At 42.4% G+C, this 17254-nt stretch overlaps 1 protein-coding gene across 1 annotated transcript in view; it reads left to right on the top strand.

The window, feature by feature from the left end:
- Positions 1-17254, top strand: part of LOC126299155 (tachykinin-like peptides receptor 99D) — a 1430543-nt gene that overhangs the window by 916812 nt on the left and 496477 nt on the right. Inside the window, exon 3 of the mRNA XM_049990921.1 lies at positions 8342-8557. Within this exon, the coding sequence (XP_049846878.1) occupies positions 8342-8557 (216 nt within the window). The remainder of the gene's footprint in view (positions 1-8341; positions 8558-17254) is intronic.

Below are 17254 nucleotides of genomic sequence, written 5' to 3'. Positions count from 1 at the left end.
CTTATCTCACTAGGGGTAAGATAGATACTACCTACAGGAAAATTAGAGAGACCTTTGCAGATAAGAGAACCACTTGTATGAACATCAAGAGCTCAGATGGAAACCCAGTTCTAAGCAAAGAAGGGAAAGCAGAAAGGTGGAAGGAGTATTTAGAGGGTCTATACAAGGGCGATGTACTTGAGGACAATATTATGGAAATGGAAGAGGATGTAGATGAAGATGAAATGGGAGATACGATACTGCGTGAACAGTTTTACAGAGCACTGTAAGACCTGAGTGTAAACAAGGTCCCCGGAGTAGACAACATTCCACTGGAACTACTGACGGTCTTGGGAGAGCCAGTCCTGACAAAACTCTATCATCTGGTGAACAACATGTATGAAAGAGGAGAAATAACCGCAGACTTCAAAAAGAATGTAATAATTCCAATCCCAAAGATAGCAGGAGTTGACAGATGTGAAAAAATACCGAACAATCAGTTTAATAAGCCACAGCTCCAAAATACTGACGCGAATTCTTTGCAGACGAATGGAAGAACTTGTAGAAGCCGACCTCGGGGAAGATCACTTTGGATTCCGTAGAAATGTTGGAACTCGTGAGGCAATACTGACCTTACGACGTATCTTAGAAGAAAGATTAAGGAAAGGCAAACCTACGTTTCTAGCATTTGTAGACTTAGAGAAAGCTTTTGAGAATGTTGACTGGAGTACTCTCTTTCAAATTGTAAAGGTGGCAGGGGTAAAATACAGTGAGCGAAAGGCTATTTACCATTTATACAGAAACCAGATAGCAGTCATAAGAGTCGAGGGATATGAATGAGAAGCAGCGGTTGGGAAGGGAGTGAGACAGGTTTGTAGCTTCCCCCCGATGTTATTCAATCTGTATATTGAGCAAGCAGTAAAGGAAACAAAAGAAAAATTCGGAGTAGGTATTAAAGTCCATAGAGAAGAAATAAAAACATTGAGGTTCGCCGATGATATCGTAATCCTGTCAGAGACAGCAAAGGACTTGGAAGAGCAGTTGAATGGAATGGATAGTGTCTTGAAAGGAGGATATAAGATGAACATCAACAAAAGCAAAACGAGGATAATGGAATGTAGTCGAATTAAGTCGGGTGCTCCTGAGGGAATTAGATCAGGAAATGAGACGCTTAAAGCAGTAAAGGAGTTTTGCTATTTGGGGAGCAAAATAACTGATGATAGTCGAAGAAGAGAGGATATAAAATGTAGACTGGCAATGGAAGGAAAGCGTTTCTGAAGAAGATAAATTTGTTAACATCGAGTATAGATTTAAATGTCAGGAAGTCTTTTCTGAAAGTATTTGTATGGAGTGTCGCCATGTATGGAAGTGAAACATGTACGATAAATAGTTTGGACAAGAAGTCAATAGAATCTTTCGAAATGTGGTGCTTCAGATGAATGCTGAAGATTAGATAGGTAGATCACATAACTAATGAGTAAGTACTGAATAGGATTGGGGAGAAGAGAAGTTTGTGGCACAACTTGACCAGAAGAAGGGATCGGTTGGTAGGACATGTTCTGAGGCATCAAGGGATCACCAGTTTAGTATTGGAGGGAAGTGTGGAGGGTAAAAATCGTAGAGGGAGACCAAGAGATGAATACACTAAGCAGATTCAGACAGATGTAGGTTGCAGTAGGTACTGGGAGATGAAGAAGCTTGCACAGGATAGAGTAGCATGAAGAGCTGCATCAAACCAGTCTCAGGACTGAAGAGCACAACAACAATAAATATAGTTCCTATGAGTCGACACTATGTTCTTTTTGTAAACAATATTCTAAATTGAATTATTTTTATGCTTTTTTGGGATGTCTTCTTTTTTTTTCCTTATTTGAAGTTACTCCAACATTCCTGTTTAATCAGAGGATATCAGATTCTCCGACTGAAATGTTGCAAAATTTTTGCATCCGAAGAAATCTCCTTGCTGATTTCAGTTAAGTCATTCCTTCCATCGACGAACCGTATTGAACAATGCCTCCCTATTACAGAGGCAAATGGACGGACAGATCCGTTACACTCAAGCATTCGAAGCTGTTATGACTACTTGTTTTTAACTCATAATACCTGTCGCTAACTTAATGTATTGCACCTTGCTGCAGATTCAGTTGTTGACCTTGCTAGGTCGATACACTAGAAAATTTCTTCACAGCAAGAATGGTATCAGTTCCTCAGTAAGTTATGGTGGTCATTTTATAGGACATCAGTCAAATGTCTTAAAGCTGGATCTGTCAGAAAGAAGTTCAGTCGGGAAATCATGAGCGATTTAGTTAGTGGCACACTTCAGCACACACTTCTGCGTTCTATACCGTTGAAAAGTGGCGCAATGGAGTTTCACTACTAATATTAATAACTGATTTGACGTTGGCCGACATTCTTCACTCTTCTATGCGTACCATTGACACACTAGTGATATAACTAACGTTCGACTCAAAGGTAGTAGGCAAGTCCAGTTTTTATTAGCATTAAACATATTGCTTCTTCTGTCGCTTGGTAGTTCGCTACATTATTCGACAATTGGTCGGCTAAGAAATAAATGGCAATTAAGCAGCTGATGAACCAATGGACAGCAAAAATGGTCAGCGGAATCCATCACAACACTCAACACATGTAACATCTCTATAGTTTCGTGAATATGTATACAGCAGGTCATATAGGAGTTCGGGGTGGGTTTACTGAGTCATTCATTGGTGAAGATAATTGGTTATTTAAGCAGGTGTCTTTGCAACGAGGTGAAAAAAAACATTCGTCAGTCAAAGATTATACATACGTAAAAGTAGTACTGAAATACATAAAAAAAATGCATGATGACAAATGATATTTTCGTTAGTGCTTTACCAGACGTGATTTCATGCCTCTCATGCTGAATTTCTTATAAGAGTTTTCCTGAGCGCTTGATACTATCAATTGTTTCTCCTTCACAGCTTCTTGATAGACGAACGATTTGCAATACACTTTAATCCCAACTGTTTTTCATATAGCAACATCATGGTTCTTTATATTACACTGAGGTGACAAAAATCATGAGATGCATTCTAATACCGTGTGGACCATCTTTTGCCTGGCGAAGTGCAGTAACTCGACGTGTAATTGACTCAACAACTTTCCTATAGGAATATCGATCCATACTATCTCCGTAGCCGTCCATATCTACGAAAGTGTTGCCGGTGCAGTATATTTTGCACGAACTGACCTCTCGACTATGTCCCATAAATGTTCGTTGAGATTCATATCGGGCGATCTGGATGACCAAATCGTTCGCTTGAACTGTCGAGAATTTTCTACAAAAAAAAAAAAAAAAAAACTGCATGGCGCACTTCCATCCTTTCATCTGAGAAGCCCACTGCCTTCCAGTAGCCTAGGGTCCAACCGGTAAGGTCATGACCCCAGGGGAAGCGCTGCAGCCAATGTCGAGCAGTTAACAATGACACTCTCGTTGGTCGTCTAGTACCGTAGCCCATTAATTCCCTATTTCTCCCCACAGTCCTAACGGATACGTTCGTCTTACGTCTGACAGGTTATTTAGGTTATTTCACGCAATGGTGCTTGTCTGTTAGTACTGACAACTCTACGCAAACGCCATTGCTTTCAGTCGTTAAGTGAATGTCGTCACCTGCTGCATAGTCCATGGTGAGAGATAATGCCTGAAGTTTGGGATTCCCGGCCCACTGTTCGCATTGTGCACCTTGGAATGCTGAATTCCCTAACGATTTCCGAAATGTAGTGTCACATGCATCTAGCACCAACCACCATTCCGTGTTCAAAGTCTGTTAATTCCCGTCGTGTGGCCATAATTATGTCGGGAACGTTTTCAAGTGAATCACCTAAGACTAAACGACAGCTCAAACAATGTATTGCCTTTTTATACCTTGTGTAAGCATTACTGACACCATCTGCATTTGTCTGTTTATGGAGACGTTGTGGGACACGTGGCGTGATTACAAGCTATAGTAGTAGGAAAACTTTCACTCTCCCCGATGCAGAAAAAGTTGCAAACGTGTAAAAAACTACTCGGAGTCAGTGAGCTGCGGACCTGTGAGTTGTGTATCTGTTCACCCACAACTCTTTTGCAGGTAGACCCTGGGTGTATTGCAGGGACCTAAACGGTTTCCTAATAGTAATCTTTAAGAAAAGGCCACCAGCCGGACGTGTGTAACTTCGGGGTCTTCGAAAGGTTTATTCGGTGGTACTTCAGGTGCTAGTTCGATAACTGCGAATATGCTAAAAATAGGAATAGCACCAGATATGTGTGTCCGTGTGTGAATTTTTCTTGGTGTATAGCTCTCCGTCACAGCCAGTCGAACCTTAAACTGGAGGTGTATCCTTTCATAAAACTGGACCGACTGCATTTACGTTCACGATCGTGGATAAAATCATTTCATTCATACCGCTATAGTAACGAATTTTCTTGCTTGGACCGTAATATTCAGTATTCACCGTCTAGGCATGGTTGAACTACATACAACACTAGACGAGTACCTCGTTCCTGATGGAACGACTGGAACTGATCTGCTGCCGGACCACTGTCTAATAGGCGCTGTTCATGTGTGGTTGTTTACATCTTTGGGCGGGTTTAGTGACATCTTTAAGCAATCAAAGGGAGTGTGTCTGGGATACAATATCCACAGTCAACGTCTTTCTTCAGGAGTTCTGTGAACCGGGGTGATGCAAAACATGTTGTGATGTGTGTACAACACAGTTTTCATCCCTTCCAATTTAAGATGGTAGATTGTAGTTGATGTTTCAAGTAAAGAAGTTCATAGAAACGTTAGCAACATAGAAGGCAATTACCGAATCGAAATTTGTTTCCTCTCCAGACTTTCATTTACCAGTGTCTCTCCTGTTTCTTACGTTTTCAGACTAAAATTATGTAGCCAGCGATGACTGGCCACAGTAAAGAATGCGAAAATATGATACAGTCCACTTACATCATCGTGCTAAACCATCTTGTACTTGCTGCTACTTTTACTTGATTGTAACCGGCTTCTGGAAGCGCTTTGCAGAACAGTACCCAAATCTATCACATAATTTAAAAAACTGCAAAAATGAAAAATATACAGTAATCTAGGCTATAATAGTGAGAAATTTGTGTTCAACTTCCTAAATGGAGTACTATGAACTGATAAGTCATATGTAATTAAATTTCGGAAGTGAAAAAGTTGATCCGCTGCAGTACATAGCCATTATCACTGACGTTGCCGTAAGGAACTGCTGAACTATACCAACGTGATATAAAGATTGATGGTTTGTGATAGTACTAGAAATCGACATTAAATGGAACAAGAGCTTGATATCTACACTATGGGAACCTTTTACGAATATGCAGTACACTAGCAAATGAAACTTGCGAAACACCAAGGAGAGATACTCTACAGTACCGCCCCCGTAAATTAGAGCCGGTAACAGATTTCGAAGGAATTGCAAGATGCGCTGCTAGGATTGCAACAGGTGCCTGTAATCCATACAAAATCGTAAGGAATGTGCTCAGTGGACTTCAGTCTGGTTCTTCGGAAGAGGACATTCTGAAGATAGCCTGTTGGATAAATTTAGAAAACGCTGTTGGAGATATACTGCTACAATTTTGCTGCTACCACATATGTCTAGTCTAGGAAGTAATACAAAATGTCATTTGTCACTCGATTGACACATCATTACAATGGGTTATGGAGCGACTATTAATGATACGTAGTATCCTACGATATTCTCTGTACAGTCGCTTGTTGCATATACTTGGGATGGAACATTAATAGTGGTAGCACTGCCGTAGGGCTCCAACGTAAAGGAATCTAATAATGTTGCTTATATCACACGTTGGTTACCGCAGCCCAGATGATCACTCCCATCTCATACCAGGTGCATGTATAGTCTAGAGAATCATACAGATTTTTGAAGCAGATGGTCTAATGTAGTGCTGTCACGAAGCGTTCGAAATAAGAACGACAGTTTCGGTTAAAAATTGAATGTCACAGGGGAAGTACTCACTACAGTGTCATCAGGTCCTTCAACAGGCTCGCGGAGCATCTGCATTTCCTTACAGAATAATAGTGAAATGGTTAAAAGGTTTCGACCTTGGACGCAAATAAGTGGCAGACATTCGTAGACCATGTCGCGCCGTGTCAGAAAAGAAGAAGCACCTGCTTCTATCACGTTAGTGGACAGTGACTGACACCAAACGATTCATAGGTGACCTGAGAGACAGGGTTGGTGCATACGACTGTGCCTCATATTCTGAAGGGGTGTTTGGACATAAGAAAAATTGCATAACGATAGGTCCTGCATGGAGAAATGCAGATAGGGCTAGGTTATGACGTTGTTCGTATCTGCTAATACAGCACTTATGAGAATAAACAGAGGTTTCCTCACACTGTATCATTACGACGGTTGAGACATTGGCCAAATCACACGACCTAAACGTGAAATGCCAATGAAACGAATGGCGTCATATCGGGTTACCAGGACCATCGATATCTCGTCAGAACCTCAGGAATGTGAAAGTTTCTATGATTATCGGGTACGACTGTGATGGCGTTATGCTAACACATACGGCTGCCCAACTGCAGACAGTTAATGAGATGAATCACTGTTGCTTTTAAGAACAAAGCTTGCGTCCTGCTTTGAGAAGGCAGCGGCGACGCAATCTGCAATATCAGCCATCATTTTGGAAGACAATACCCTACCGCATGCAGCACAAGCTATGACTAACTCTTTCGATCGATGGGCTGTGAAGTGCCCTATCCTTTATACCCTTAGACATACGCCTTTGTGACTTTTACTAGATTCCTAAGATGAAAGACGCACTTCGCATTCTGTTCAGAATTGTCACAAAGATTAGTCTGGGAACTGAATGGTAATTTCGAACTACCAACACAACTGGCTCTGCTAAAGGTATCCTAGGACTTCCACGTGTCTGGAAACGGGTTAAACATGATGTTAGTGAGTACTTGGGACGACAGTAAATCTTGTATCAATTTTTGGTCGTATGTCAGAAAAAAAGGAAAAATATGCTCTCTATAAATTACACAACGAGTTTCTTTCCGAATTTGTATAGACAAATGAAGAGTGGAAAATGGAGATTTGTGGTATAAAATTGATCAATGTGGTGTCTAGTTTTGGAAAACAGGGTTAATTGTCTTTAAATTAAGTACAGTAATTAAAAACAATTTAATGATTTGAGGAAAAATTGTGGTCCGCATTTTCATTGTGAAACGAAGAATAGTAAATGGACAAATTGGGTACCAAACTGACTATGTGAGGTCTAGATTTGCTAAAAAAATGTGTAATCACTTGAAAATAATCTGTGTAATTAAAACAAAACTTAATACGTGATGTGAAGAAAAATTCTGCTATGTATGGTTTTCCGAACTTTCATAGCCAAATAAATAGTTGACAAGGGTCGATTTAGCTCTGCAAGAAAAATGTGGTTAAATGCCTCATATTAATCAGTTTGATTATGAAGAAGTTAAATCTTGAATTGTATTGAACAGAGCGAAAATTTTTGTCCGAATTTTAATAGCCAAAAGAGTGGGAAATGTCGAACTTAGGTCTCAAAGCTGTCAGCGTGAAGCTTATTTTGTCAGAGAAAGATATAACTGCGTGATAGAAATCAGGGTGATTATGAAAAATTTAATTAGCGATTTCAGGGAAAACAGAAAAATTTACCGAAGAGCCGCTGGTATCGGTGTGAAGTGTCAGAAAGTGCATCTCTCCAATTTATTTTGCACGTAAAACTTTGCACGTTTCTGATATTTAATGGTAAAAGATGTCTCCTTCCAATGAAATTCTAAATTTAGGAGATTTTTAGATTAGAACACGGCAGGAAGGGAAACGATGTGTCGAAAAGTTCATATGGTCGAGAATCACACTTAGATACTCTCTCTCGGCTGGGATTGTCGCTTTAATATCCGTCTGTTGTGAGGAAAACTAAGCTAAAGCGCTTCCTGGCATATTCACATTGTGAGTTTCCTGGGGTCGTAAGTGTAGTAGCTGCTGTGCACCTAATGATTCTCTATTAATGAAGAAATCGTAGCATTCACATTGCAGCCTTCATGGTCTTTCTCGTTCTTCCCGGCTCTTCCCTAACTATGGCTACATAACGACAAGATTTTAATTTATAATTAATTTTTAGGTATTTCTCGTAGTTTAGTTAAAATTGTCTAATTTCGGTACCACTTGTTTATTTGGATTAGATTTTGAAAGCGCAAGAATTAACAATTGCAAATATTTACATTACGTATTTCTTACTTGTGGCAGGGAAAAGTTTCGTGTCCTTATTCTCGTACTTTATCCATAGCGAGAATAATCAGGGGCGTGCGCTTGTTCGTTGCAGGTACTTGGCGATTATTCGGCCGCTGAAGCCACGTATGGGCCGGCGCACCACTCTGGGCATCGCCGGCGGCATCTGGGTTCTGGGCTCGCTTATGTCGCTGCCCATGCTGCTGTTCTTCACGACGGCGCCCTTGGATAAGGCTGGCGGGGAGACGCAGATCGTCTGCTACCCCGAGTGGCCCGACGGCCCCGGGCCGGGATCCCTGTACGACTACATGTAAGTAGCGCCACTTACGCTGATTCCTCTAGCGACCAGACCCACTCAGTCGTTTACCTGATTACCTCTCACCCTCGTTAGTTCCTGCCTATATATGCACGATGCCTGTATTATCGATCTGGGCTATCACGTGATGTAATCTGTTGCAGCTCATGAAACTCAGATTGTCGTCCTGCCACATACGCTCCTTGCCCCCGCACCCACACCACCTCCACCACCAGCGACAATACGACGAGGTTGCAACGTAGAAATCATTTCTCTTCGAGCACTGATTACACACCTTCAATGCTATGTTTGGTATCGAGTGATTTCAAGTTGTATTTTTTGTGTGTTCAAGCCACTCATATAACCGTGTATCTTGTGTCATTACTTTGGCTGAAAATGTAAGCGAAAATTCAATTCCCACTATAAAATATAACAACCCATGTTTCAGTGAAGTTTTACATCTGTTACAATTCATATTCGCAAATACTGTTGCTACCGGATGGCACATAATATGTTAGTCAATTAGAGGTTGACAGTTATTCTGGGTAACTCTAATTGGAAGGCTTAACGCTCTAACAAGTGAAGAACATCAGAAGTTTCTCTGTAATACTTGGAAAAAAGTAGCAAACGTTTCCATTTATATACTAATATTGCAAAAACAAACAAAAGGAACGTACGTTCTTGTATACCGAAACACTGTCAGCTTCACTAAAGTTTATTCTGTATCTTTGTGGCACACTCATATGAAACTTATTGGTTTCTGATTCAGTTCACGTAAGAACCTGTTTGAAGTAATACGCTCAAAGGTAAAAGAAACGACGCACCACGAAGGAATTATTAGAATTGGACGAATACCGCTAGACAAACAAATTGTTGTAGTTTTAGAAAAATTGAATGACTAATTGAAGAGAAGGAGCTTGAGAAATTTAGGAAGCCAATAAAGTGTTGGTCCACCTCTGGCTCTTATGCAAGCCATTATTAGGCTTGGCATTGACTCACGAAGTTAATAGCTACCCTTCTGAGGGATATCATGCTAAATTCTGTCCAATCGGTGACGTAGCGCTGTGTGGTTAGGGTACGTCGAATGATGACCAAAAGGGCAGTGCTATAATAAAAGATGGCACCCCAGACCATCGTTCCTGGTTGTCGGGCCGTATGACGTGCGACACTCAGGTTCGTATCTGAACGCTCTCTGGGTCGTCACTAGACACAGATCGAAACTCTCACACGGATAAAGATCAGCTGTATCATATGAATCGCCCTAAGAAGCAAGCTACCCTTCACAACCAGACGATTATGTGCAGACCAGCCACCGCTACAGTTCTACGGCTACGAACTGCTTACTGCAACATCACACTAGGCGTCATGGTGTATATATACACCTTGCTCAGCAGGCGAAATAAATGTAAATCTTGAATTTGACTGACGCAGTCTATTGGCCATTCATAGGCCGATTCTTCGACTAGACTACACTGTCTATCCTTCAGAAGCGTCGTCTACTAGTTGGAGCCGCTTGCCTATTACCTGACAGAGACGTTATTGCATTTCGTACCTACCATATGGCTGAACTAGCTAATAAAGACTTTGGTAAATCAGCATATATGTCGACTTCTGCTTTGACTTTGTATACTCGTAATAGGAGGAAGATATCTGTAAATGAGTCTGTATTCATTTGGGTAAAAGGTAAAGGTGTATGTGAATATGTAAAGTTTGTTGGCGACTGTACTGTATATTTTCATAAATAAATTCTTTACAATAAAACTAATCTCTAGCGTAGCTGAGAACTGGAAATTGTACATCTAGAACCAGGGGCGCAAGGATGAAACAGATGAGTATATTACATCATCCGCTCCACGCGCTGAGTCAGTGGGCAGTCAGCCAACTCGCTTATCCGGACTTCGAATTTGATTTGCCGGGGCGAGCTCACTCAGAGTCGCCTGTCACACCAGTCACCTTACAACCGCCCATGGTTCAACTCTGCACCTTATGCCAGTGTCTAAGGGCTGGCGACAATGTATGCCAGCCGCCGGCCCTTGAGCCACCCGAGCTGACATGCAAGGACACCGACGCTGCCAGCCACTGTTGCACTTCTGGCACCGAGTTAGGATTTCGCCCCGAGGACATCAGATGCTGTGCACTGGTCTTTCTGGTCATATGCCTTAATATCAAGTATCAGATGATATCCGCTGCTGAAAGTACACATAAGCATATTGCATCGTCACCGCTTTCACCCGTTTCATGTGTCGCTCGCTACATCAGCAATTACATGGTGATGACTTTAATCATCGACTACAGTTCTGTCAATGGGCATTAACAGAGAATTGGTTGCAGTTCTACCTGTTTACCGATGAAGCGGGTTTCAAAAACCACGGGGCAGTGAATCTATGGAACATGCATTACTGGTCCGTGGACAATCTTCGCTGGCTCAGACAAGTAGAGCGACAGCGACCGTGGACTATAAATGTATGGTGCGGAATCATTGCCGACCACCTCATTTGTCCTCACTTCATTGCAGGGACCCAAACAGCTGCAACACACATCGCATTCCTACAGAATAATCTGCCAAAGTTGCTCGAAAATGTCCCACTGGAAACGCGTCGGCGTATGAGGTATCAGTATGATGGTGCACCTGCACATTTCGCAATTAACACTAGGCTGACCCTTGACAGGATGTTCGACGGGCGTTTCATAGGACGTGGAGGACGCATAAATTGGCCATCCCGTTCTCCTGATCTTACACCTCTGGAATTCTTTCTGTGCTGTACGTTAGAGGAGAATGTGTACCGTGATGTGCCTACAACCCCAGAGGATATGAAACCACGTATTGTGGCAGCCTGCGGAAACATTACACCATTACTGCGCGTGTACGACATTCATTACACCGGAGATTGCAACTGTGTGCAGCAAATGACGGCCACCACATCGAACATCTATTGGTCTGACATGTCGGGACACAATCTATTCCACTCCGTAATTGAAACCGGAAACCACGTGTGTACGTGTACCTCACCCCTCATGGTAATGTACATGATCGTCAGTGAAAAAGACCAATAAAAAAGTGTTAGCATGTGGACGTAATGTGCTGTTCCAGTCTCTTCTGTACCTAAGGTCCATCACCGTTCCCTTTGGATTACTACGTAATTTGGTGCTCTCCGATACACACGATCGAACAGCGGAGGAGTAGTACTCAAGCGTCAAATTTAGGTTACAATATCTCCGGATGTAATTAACATTTTACAATGCAACAAGCGGCACTGATTAGTTATTTGTTTATATGTTCAGATGTGCTAACAAAACTAACGGGGTTCCATTTAAAAAAACGTAGGTTTGTGTTAGAAAAAATACTTCCGTGCATTTTGTTATGGTTTGTATTAACCAATTACACTACCCCTCTCCTCACTTTCGGTCTGTGGAATCGATTCGTCAGTATTTGATGTGGTTTACGAAATATATCCAGCGGTAATGTTAGGTGGCTCACCCTGTATATCCTTTCCTGTTTCGTTCATGAGATATCGATCTCCATTATCTCATAATTATCTTAAATTCTTAACATTTTTGTTGTTTCGTTCGTAGTTTCATCTGATTAGATATGACAGGATAAATTAGGCGTGTACTATGTCCTGGAACAGTTGATGCTTTTAGAGTACCTGCAAGACCTTCCAAACTTATATTAATATACGCTAACGAGCCAAAACGATGTAACCACTGTCCTGTGGGAGATTGAACGCCACCTGGTAGCGCATCAGGCGTGTCACGTGGTAAGAAAGGCATGTGAGAGGAGCAGAGGGCAGGGGGGTATAATTCTAGTGGGGTCGGAGTCTACCACATTCTGTAAAACAGAATAGGCGACGATCTATGCAGGATTTGACGACAGAGTACAATTCTGCTGCAGCCACAAGTGTTTTCAAAGCAGATCGTTCAGGGCACATCGTTGAACGTGGGACTCCACAGCAAACGATCTTTACATGTTCCAAAAATGTGTGTGAAATCTTATGGGACTTAACTGCTAAGGTCATCAGTCCCTAAGCTTACACACTATTTAACCTAAATTATCCTAAGGACAAACACACACAACCATGCCCGAAGGAGCACTCGAACCTCCGCCGGGATCATCAGCTTTACATGTTCCAATGTTGATCAAACGACGTCGTCAATTTGAGTGGCAGGGAGCATAGAGATTGGACCATGTCGCCTGGCCGGATGAATACGTTTCTTGTTATGGAAAGTCGATGGTCCTGTATAGATACGTCGTCATGCTAGCTAACGACGGTTCGAAACAACCACAGTGTCACGAACGACAAATGGTTCAAATGGCTCTGAGCACTATGGGACTTAACTTCTGAGGTCATCAGTCCCCTAGAACTTAGAACTACTTAAACCTTACTAAACTAAGGACATCACACACATCCATGCCCGAGGCAGGATTGGAACCTGCGACCGTAGCGGTCGCATGGTTCCAGACTGTAGCACCTAGAACCGCTCGGCCACCCATGCCGGCCACTAACGTCAGCCGATGGTGGCAGTATTATGTTATGCACCCTATTCACCTGGGTTCCCTCGGGACTTGTGGTCATTATCGAAGGAACCATGACAACTGTGGACGTTAATATTATTTCTTCATGCTTGATGTCTTCCCCGGCGGCGGCGGCATTTTCCAGCAGGATAACTGTGCGTGTCACAATTCTGAAGGCACATACATCCAGAAACCGAATCTATGGCACAGAGGTGTTGCTGCACTGCATTCCAAAAGAGGACTGCCAACTTTTTACGCAGGTGGTCGTAATGTGTTAGCTCTTCATTGTAAAAGACCACACTGTGATAAACATCCCATCTTTTCTTTTAATAACCACAAATAAATTTCTGCTCATGTACTGGGATGCTTAAGTAATTTTATTCAGACGACGTGGAGGACTAGTCTCCATTGGCGTTTGACGTGCTTTCTGTATAAAATCTGCTGGAGACCATCTCAAGCACTAAGAGTGTTTATGGCAGTTGTAGAATTCAGAGCAGTTCCATGAGAAATAATGGTCCATCCAAAGACAGCCTAGTGTGCCAAGTTAAACTTCTTAAAGCTGGAGTGCGGCAAGTGCCCAAGAGGTTGAGCTCTATCGGCTGTTTCGCCTCTACAGCCATCCACTCCATAGGTATGAAACCCACCTGAAGATTGAAGTACTTTTATTGGAGTTGGAACCATGCTAGAGATTCAGACTTGTAAGTGAAAATAGCCACTTCCTATTATACACATTGTTTTGTCACTGTGGCCCAGTGTGGTCACTGAGGAAAGTATAGTGCCTTCAGCTACATAGGACACGCGGTGCTCACCAGTCCGTAGCTCTTAAATTCCGGGATTCAGGTACGCCACCCCTATATCTAGCCAGGAAAGGTTGAGTCCCCTAAGGAGTTGGCTGTTTCTCACGTCCAAAGAGGGATACTACGGACAGAACAAACATTGTCCTCTCCCTTGAGCAGAGGAAGAGGCTGTTCGTTAATGGAAGTTCTGTGTCAGCTTTGTGATGGATACCCTCAGATAAAGAGACATTGTATTCAAAAGATGTTCTAATGTGGAATCGATACGCTTTGCCAGGGATCGTCTGGGAACTAGAGGAGGCTTTTCCGTCAGTTATTGAAAGTAGTGGGTGAAGCTGGAAGGTTGTCGTATCTTATATCACCATCGATCATGCCTCTGAAATTCGTTCAGATTTTGTTGGTGGTTTGCTTTTCGTAGCTTGCAGCAGTGGAGATGTTCACTAACCTCACTCGCGGGGTAATCCCGAAGCTCTCCGTTTGTTATCTTATCTTCAAATGTCATAATTTAGTGTGTAGTCAGGTAGAAGACTTAAATTACGGTCTCTGACGAATGTCCATTGATTTTGCTTGACAGATGCTCACAGATGCCTCGATTGACCAAGGTTTACATTTTGAAAAATAATGACCTAAAAATTGTGGTTAAAGTCGTTCATAATTATCGTATTCCTCTACCACATGACCGGCCCTAGTTGTACTTGTATTTATAGTGTATTGTGTTCGTCCCAGTTAGGCTCAAAACGGTTTATAATTGCTTTACAAACGCAGCTGGATGCCGATTGCGTGACTGCTGTAATTTCCGAACTGTAATGTGATCGTTGTCCACCGCGCTCGACGTAATAACCATAAATTAGCTTCTATCACTGGGGTAAAATGGTCCGTAATTTGATCTTATCAGTTTTCGAATTCGTATACCCATTTGTATTTTCCTGCAGTTCTTTTATTCTTTGCTTCAAAGTCTGACATGAATTCACACGCTTCTGATAATTTTGTTAGATTTTCTTTCACATGTTGGCACACGCTATAGGTAAGAGAGATTTAATTACCGTAGCCTATGATTCCATTATCTAATTTTGTGGTGACTTCTCTAATAATGTTCTTTTGTTCCTCGAAATCTATGTTCAACACTGCTACTTCGATTCCACTGTTCTCCTACGAATTGCTGAACACATCTACGGCCGCTCTGTCATGCTTAATAAACCCCTCTATGAATGAATATTGTAGTTCACGGGTATTTTCCCTGAGGTGGTGGTTACTACCCTTGAGGTCACAGTTAATGATTTCCATTTGACGATTCGCACTGTACGAAAGTTGTGGAAACACACTATATTACCGTCACGATTATCAATACATCGCAGCTGAGGAACGCTGTAAATTTCGTTGTTGACGGTGCTATTGATGCACCTAGTTCCTGAATCAATCTTTCGATATATCGATGTCAGTTTTGTTTTCTACCTTTTCTGCAACTGTCACTGGCATATCTATATTCCTATACGAGGTGCATTCAAGTTCTAAGGCCTCCGATTTTTTTTTCTAATTAACTACTTACCCGAAATCGATGAAACTGGCGTTACTTCTCGACGTAAACACCCTGCAGACGTACACATTTTTCACAACGCTGACGCCTTGATTCCATGGCAGCGGCGGAGACTTCTTTAGGAGTCTGTTTTGACCACTGGAAAATCGCTAAGGCAATAGCAGCACGGCTGGTGAATGTGCGGCCACGGAGAGTGTCTTTCATTGTTGGAAAAAGCCAAAAGTCACTAGGAGCCAGGTCAGGTGAGTAGGGAGCATGAGGAAAGTTGTTATGAAGAAGGAACTGTAGCGTAACGTTAGCTCGATGTGCGGGTGCATTGTCTTAGTGAAACAGCACACGCGCAGCCCTTCCCGGACGTTTTTGTTGCAGTGCTGGAAGGAATTTGTTCTTCAAAACATTTTCGTAGGAGCACTTGTTACCGTAGTGCCATTTGGAACGCAATGGGTAAGGATTACGCCCTCGATGTCTGAGAACATGGACCCCATCATTTTTTCAGTACTGGCGGTTACCCGAAATATTTTGGTGGCGGTGAATCTGTGTGCTTCCATTGAGCTGACTGGCGCTTTGTTTCTGGATTGAAAAATGGCATCCACGTCTCATCCATTGTCACAACCGACGAAAAGAAAGTCTCATTCATGCTGTCGTTGCGGATCAACTTTGCTTGGCAACATGCCACAAGGCAGCCATGTGGTCGTCTGTCAGCATTCGTGGCACCCACCTGGATGAAACTTGTCGCATTTTCAGGTCATCATGCAGGATTGTATGCACAGAACCCACAGAAGTGCCAACTCTGGAGGCGATCTGTTCAACAGTCATTCGGCGATCCCCCAAAACAATTCTCTCCACTTTCTCGATCATGTCGTTAGACCAGCTTATGCGAGCCCGAGGTTGTTTCGGTTTGTTGTCACACGATGTTCTGCTTTCATTAAACTGTCGCACCCACGAACGCACTTTCGACACATCCATAACTCCATCACCACGTGCCTCCTTCAACTGTCGATGAATTTCAATTGGTTTCACACCACGCAAATTCAGAAAACGAATGATTGGACGCTGTTCAAGTAAGGAAAACGTCGCCATTTTAAGTATTTAAAACAGTTCTCATGCTCGCCGCTGGCCGTAAAATTCCATCTGCCATACGGTGCTGCCATCTCTCGGACATATTAACAATGAACGCGGCCTCATTTTAAAACAATGCGCATGTTTCTATCTCTTTCCAATCAGGAGAAAAAAAATCGGAGGCCTTATCACTTGAATGAACCTCGTAGCCCTGATTTTTATACTACTATAATATCTAATTAAATTTGAGCAGTATCGAAATTAATAATTATTCCCCGGTTCCTGTTACCTGTTTCAGATCTCTCTCTCACTTCTTTTCCACTCAGTATTGACTCGTTCTTCTACACGAGGCGCACGAAACTGATATTTTTACACTCAGGTTTTCACTGCGCGCCCATTTTCTAAGTTGTATAGGTATACATATAATCTCTAACTAAATTTGAACAGTATCAAAATCAGTAATTATTCCATGGTTCCCATTGCCCCTTTCAGATCTCTCCCGCACTTCACTCCCACTCAGTATTGATTCGTTCTTCCGCACGAAGAGCAGCGATGCTGATATTTTTACACTCGCCATTTTATTGCTCCCGTTGATCGGAGATCGGCCCTTTTCTAAGATTATCCCGCTGTCAGGAGCCCGGTCACTCGGTGCACAGTGTGAACTACCCAGCATTTCAACGGGCTAAACTGTCACAGGGGAATGGGAATGATATTACTTTTTATTATCAGCGGTCTTCAAACTACAGACCCACAACGATTAATCGTAATAATGGTGTGTTTCTGCAATTTCTGCGAAGGGCGAATCACAAGAT

This window comes from Schistocerca gregaria, chromosome X (assembly GCF_023897955.1).
Source record: "Schistocerca gregaria isolate iqSchGreg1 chromosome X, iqSchGreg1.2, whole genome shotgun sequence".
NCBI classification, from domain to species: domain Eukaryota; kingdom Metazoa; phylum Arthropoda; class Insecta; order Orthoptera; family Acrididae; genus Schistocerca; species Schistocerca gregaria.
Note: the sequence above shows the minus strand (reverse complement) of the source record. Positions and strands in the feature narration are given on the sequence as shown.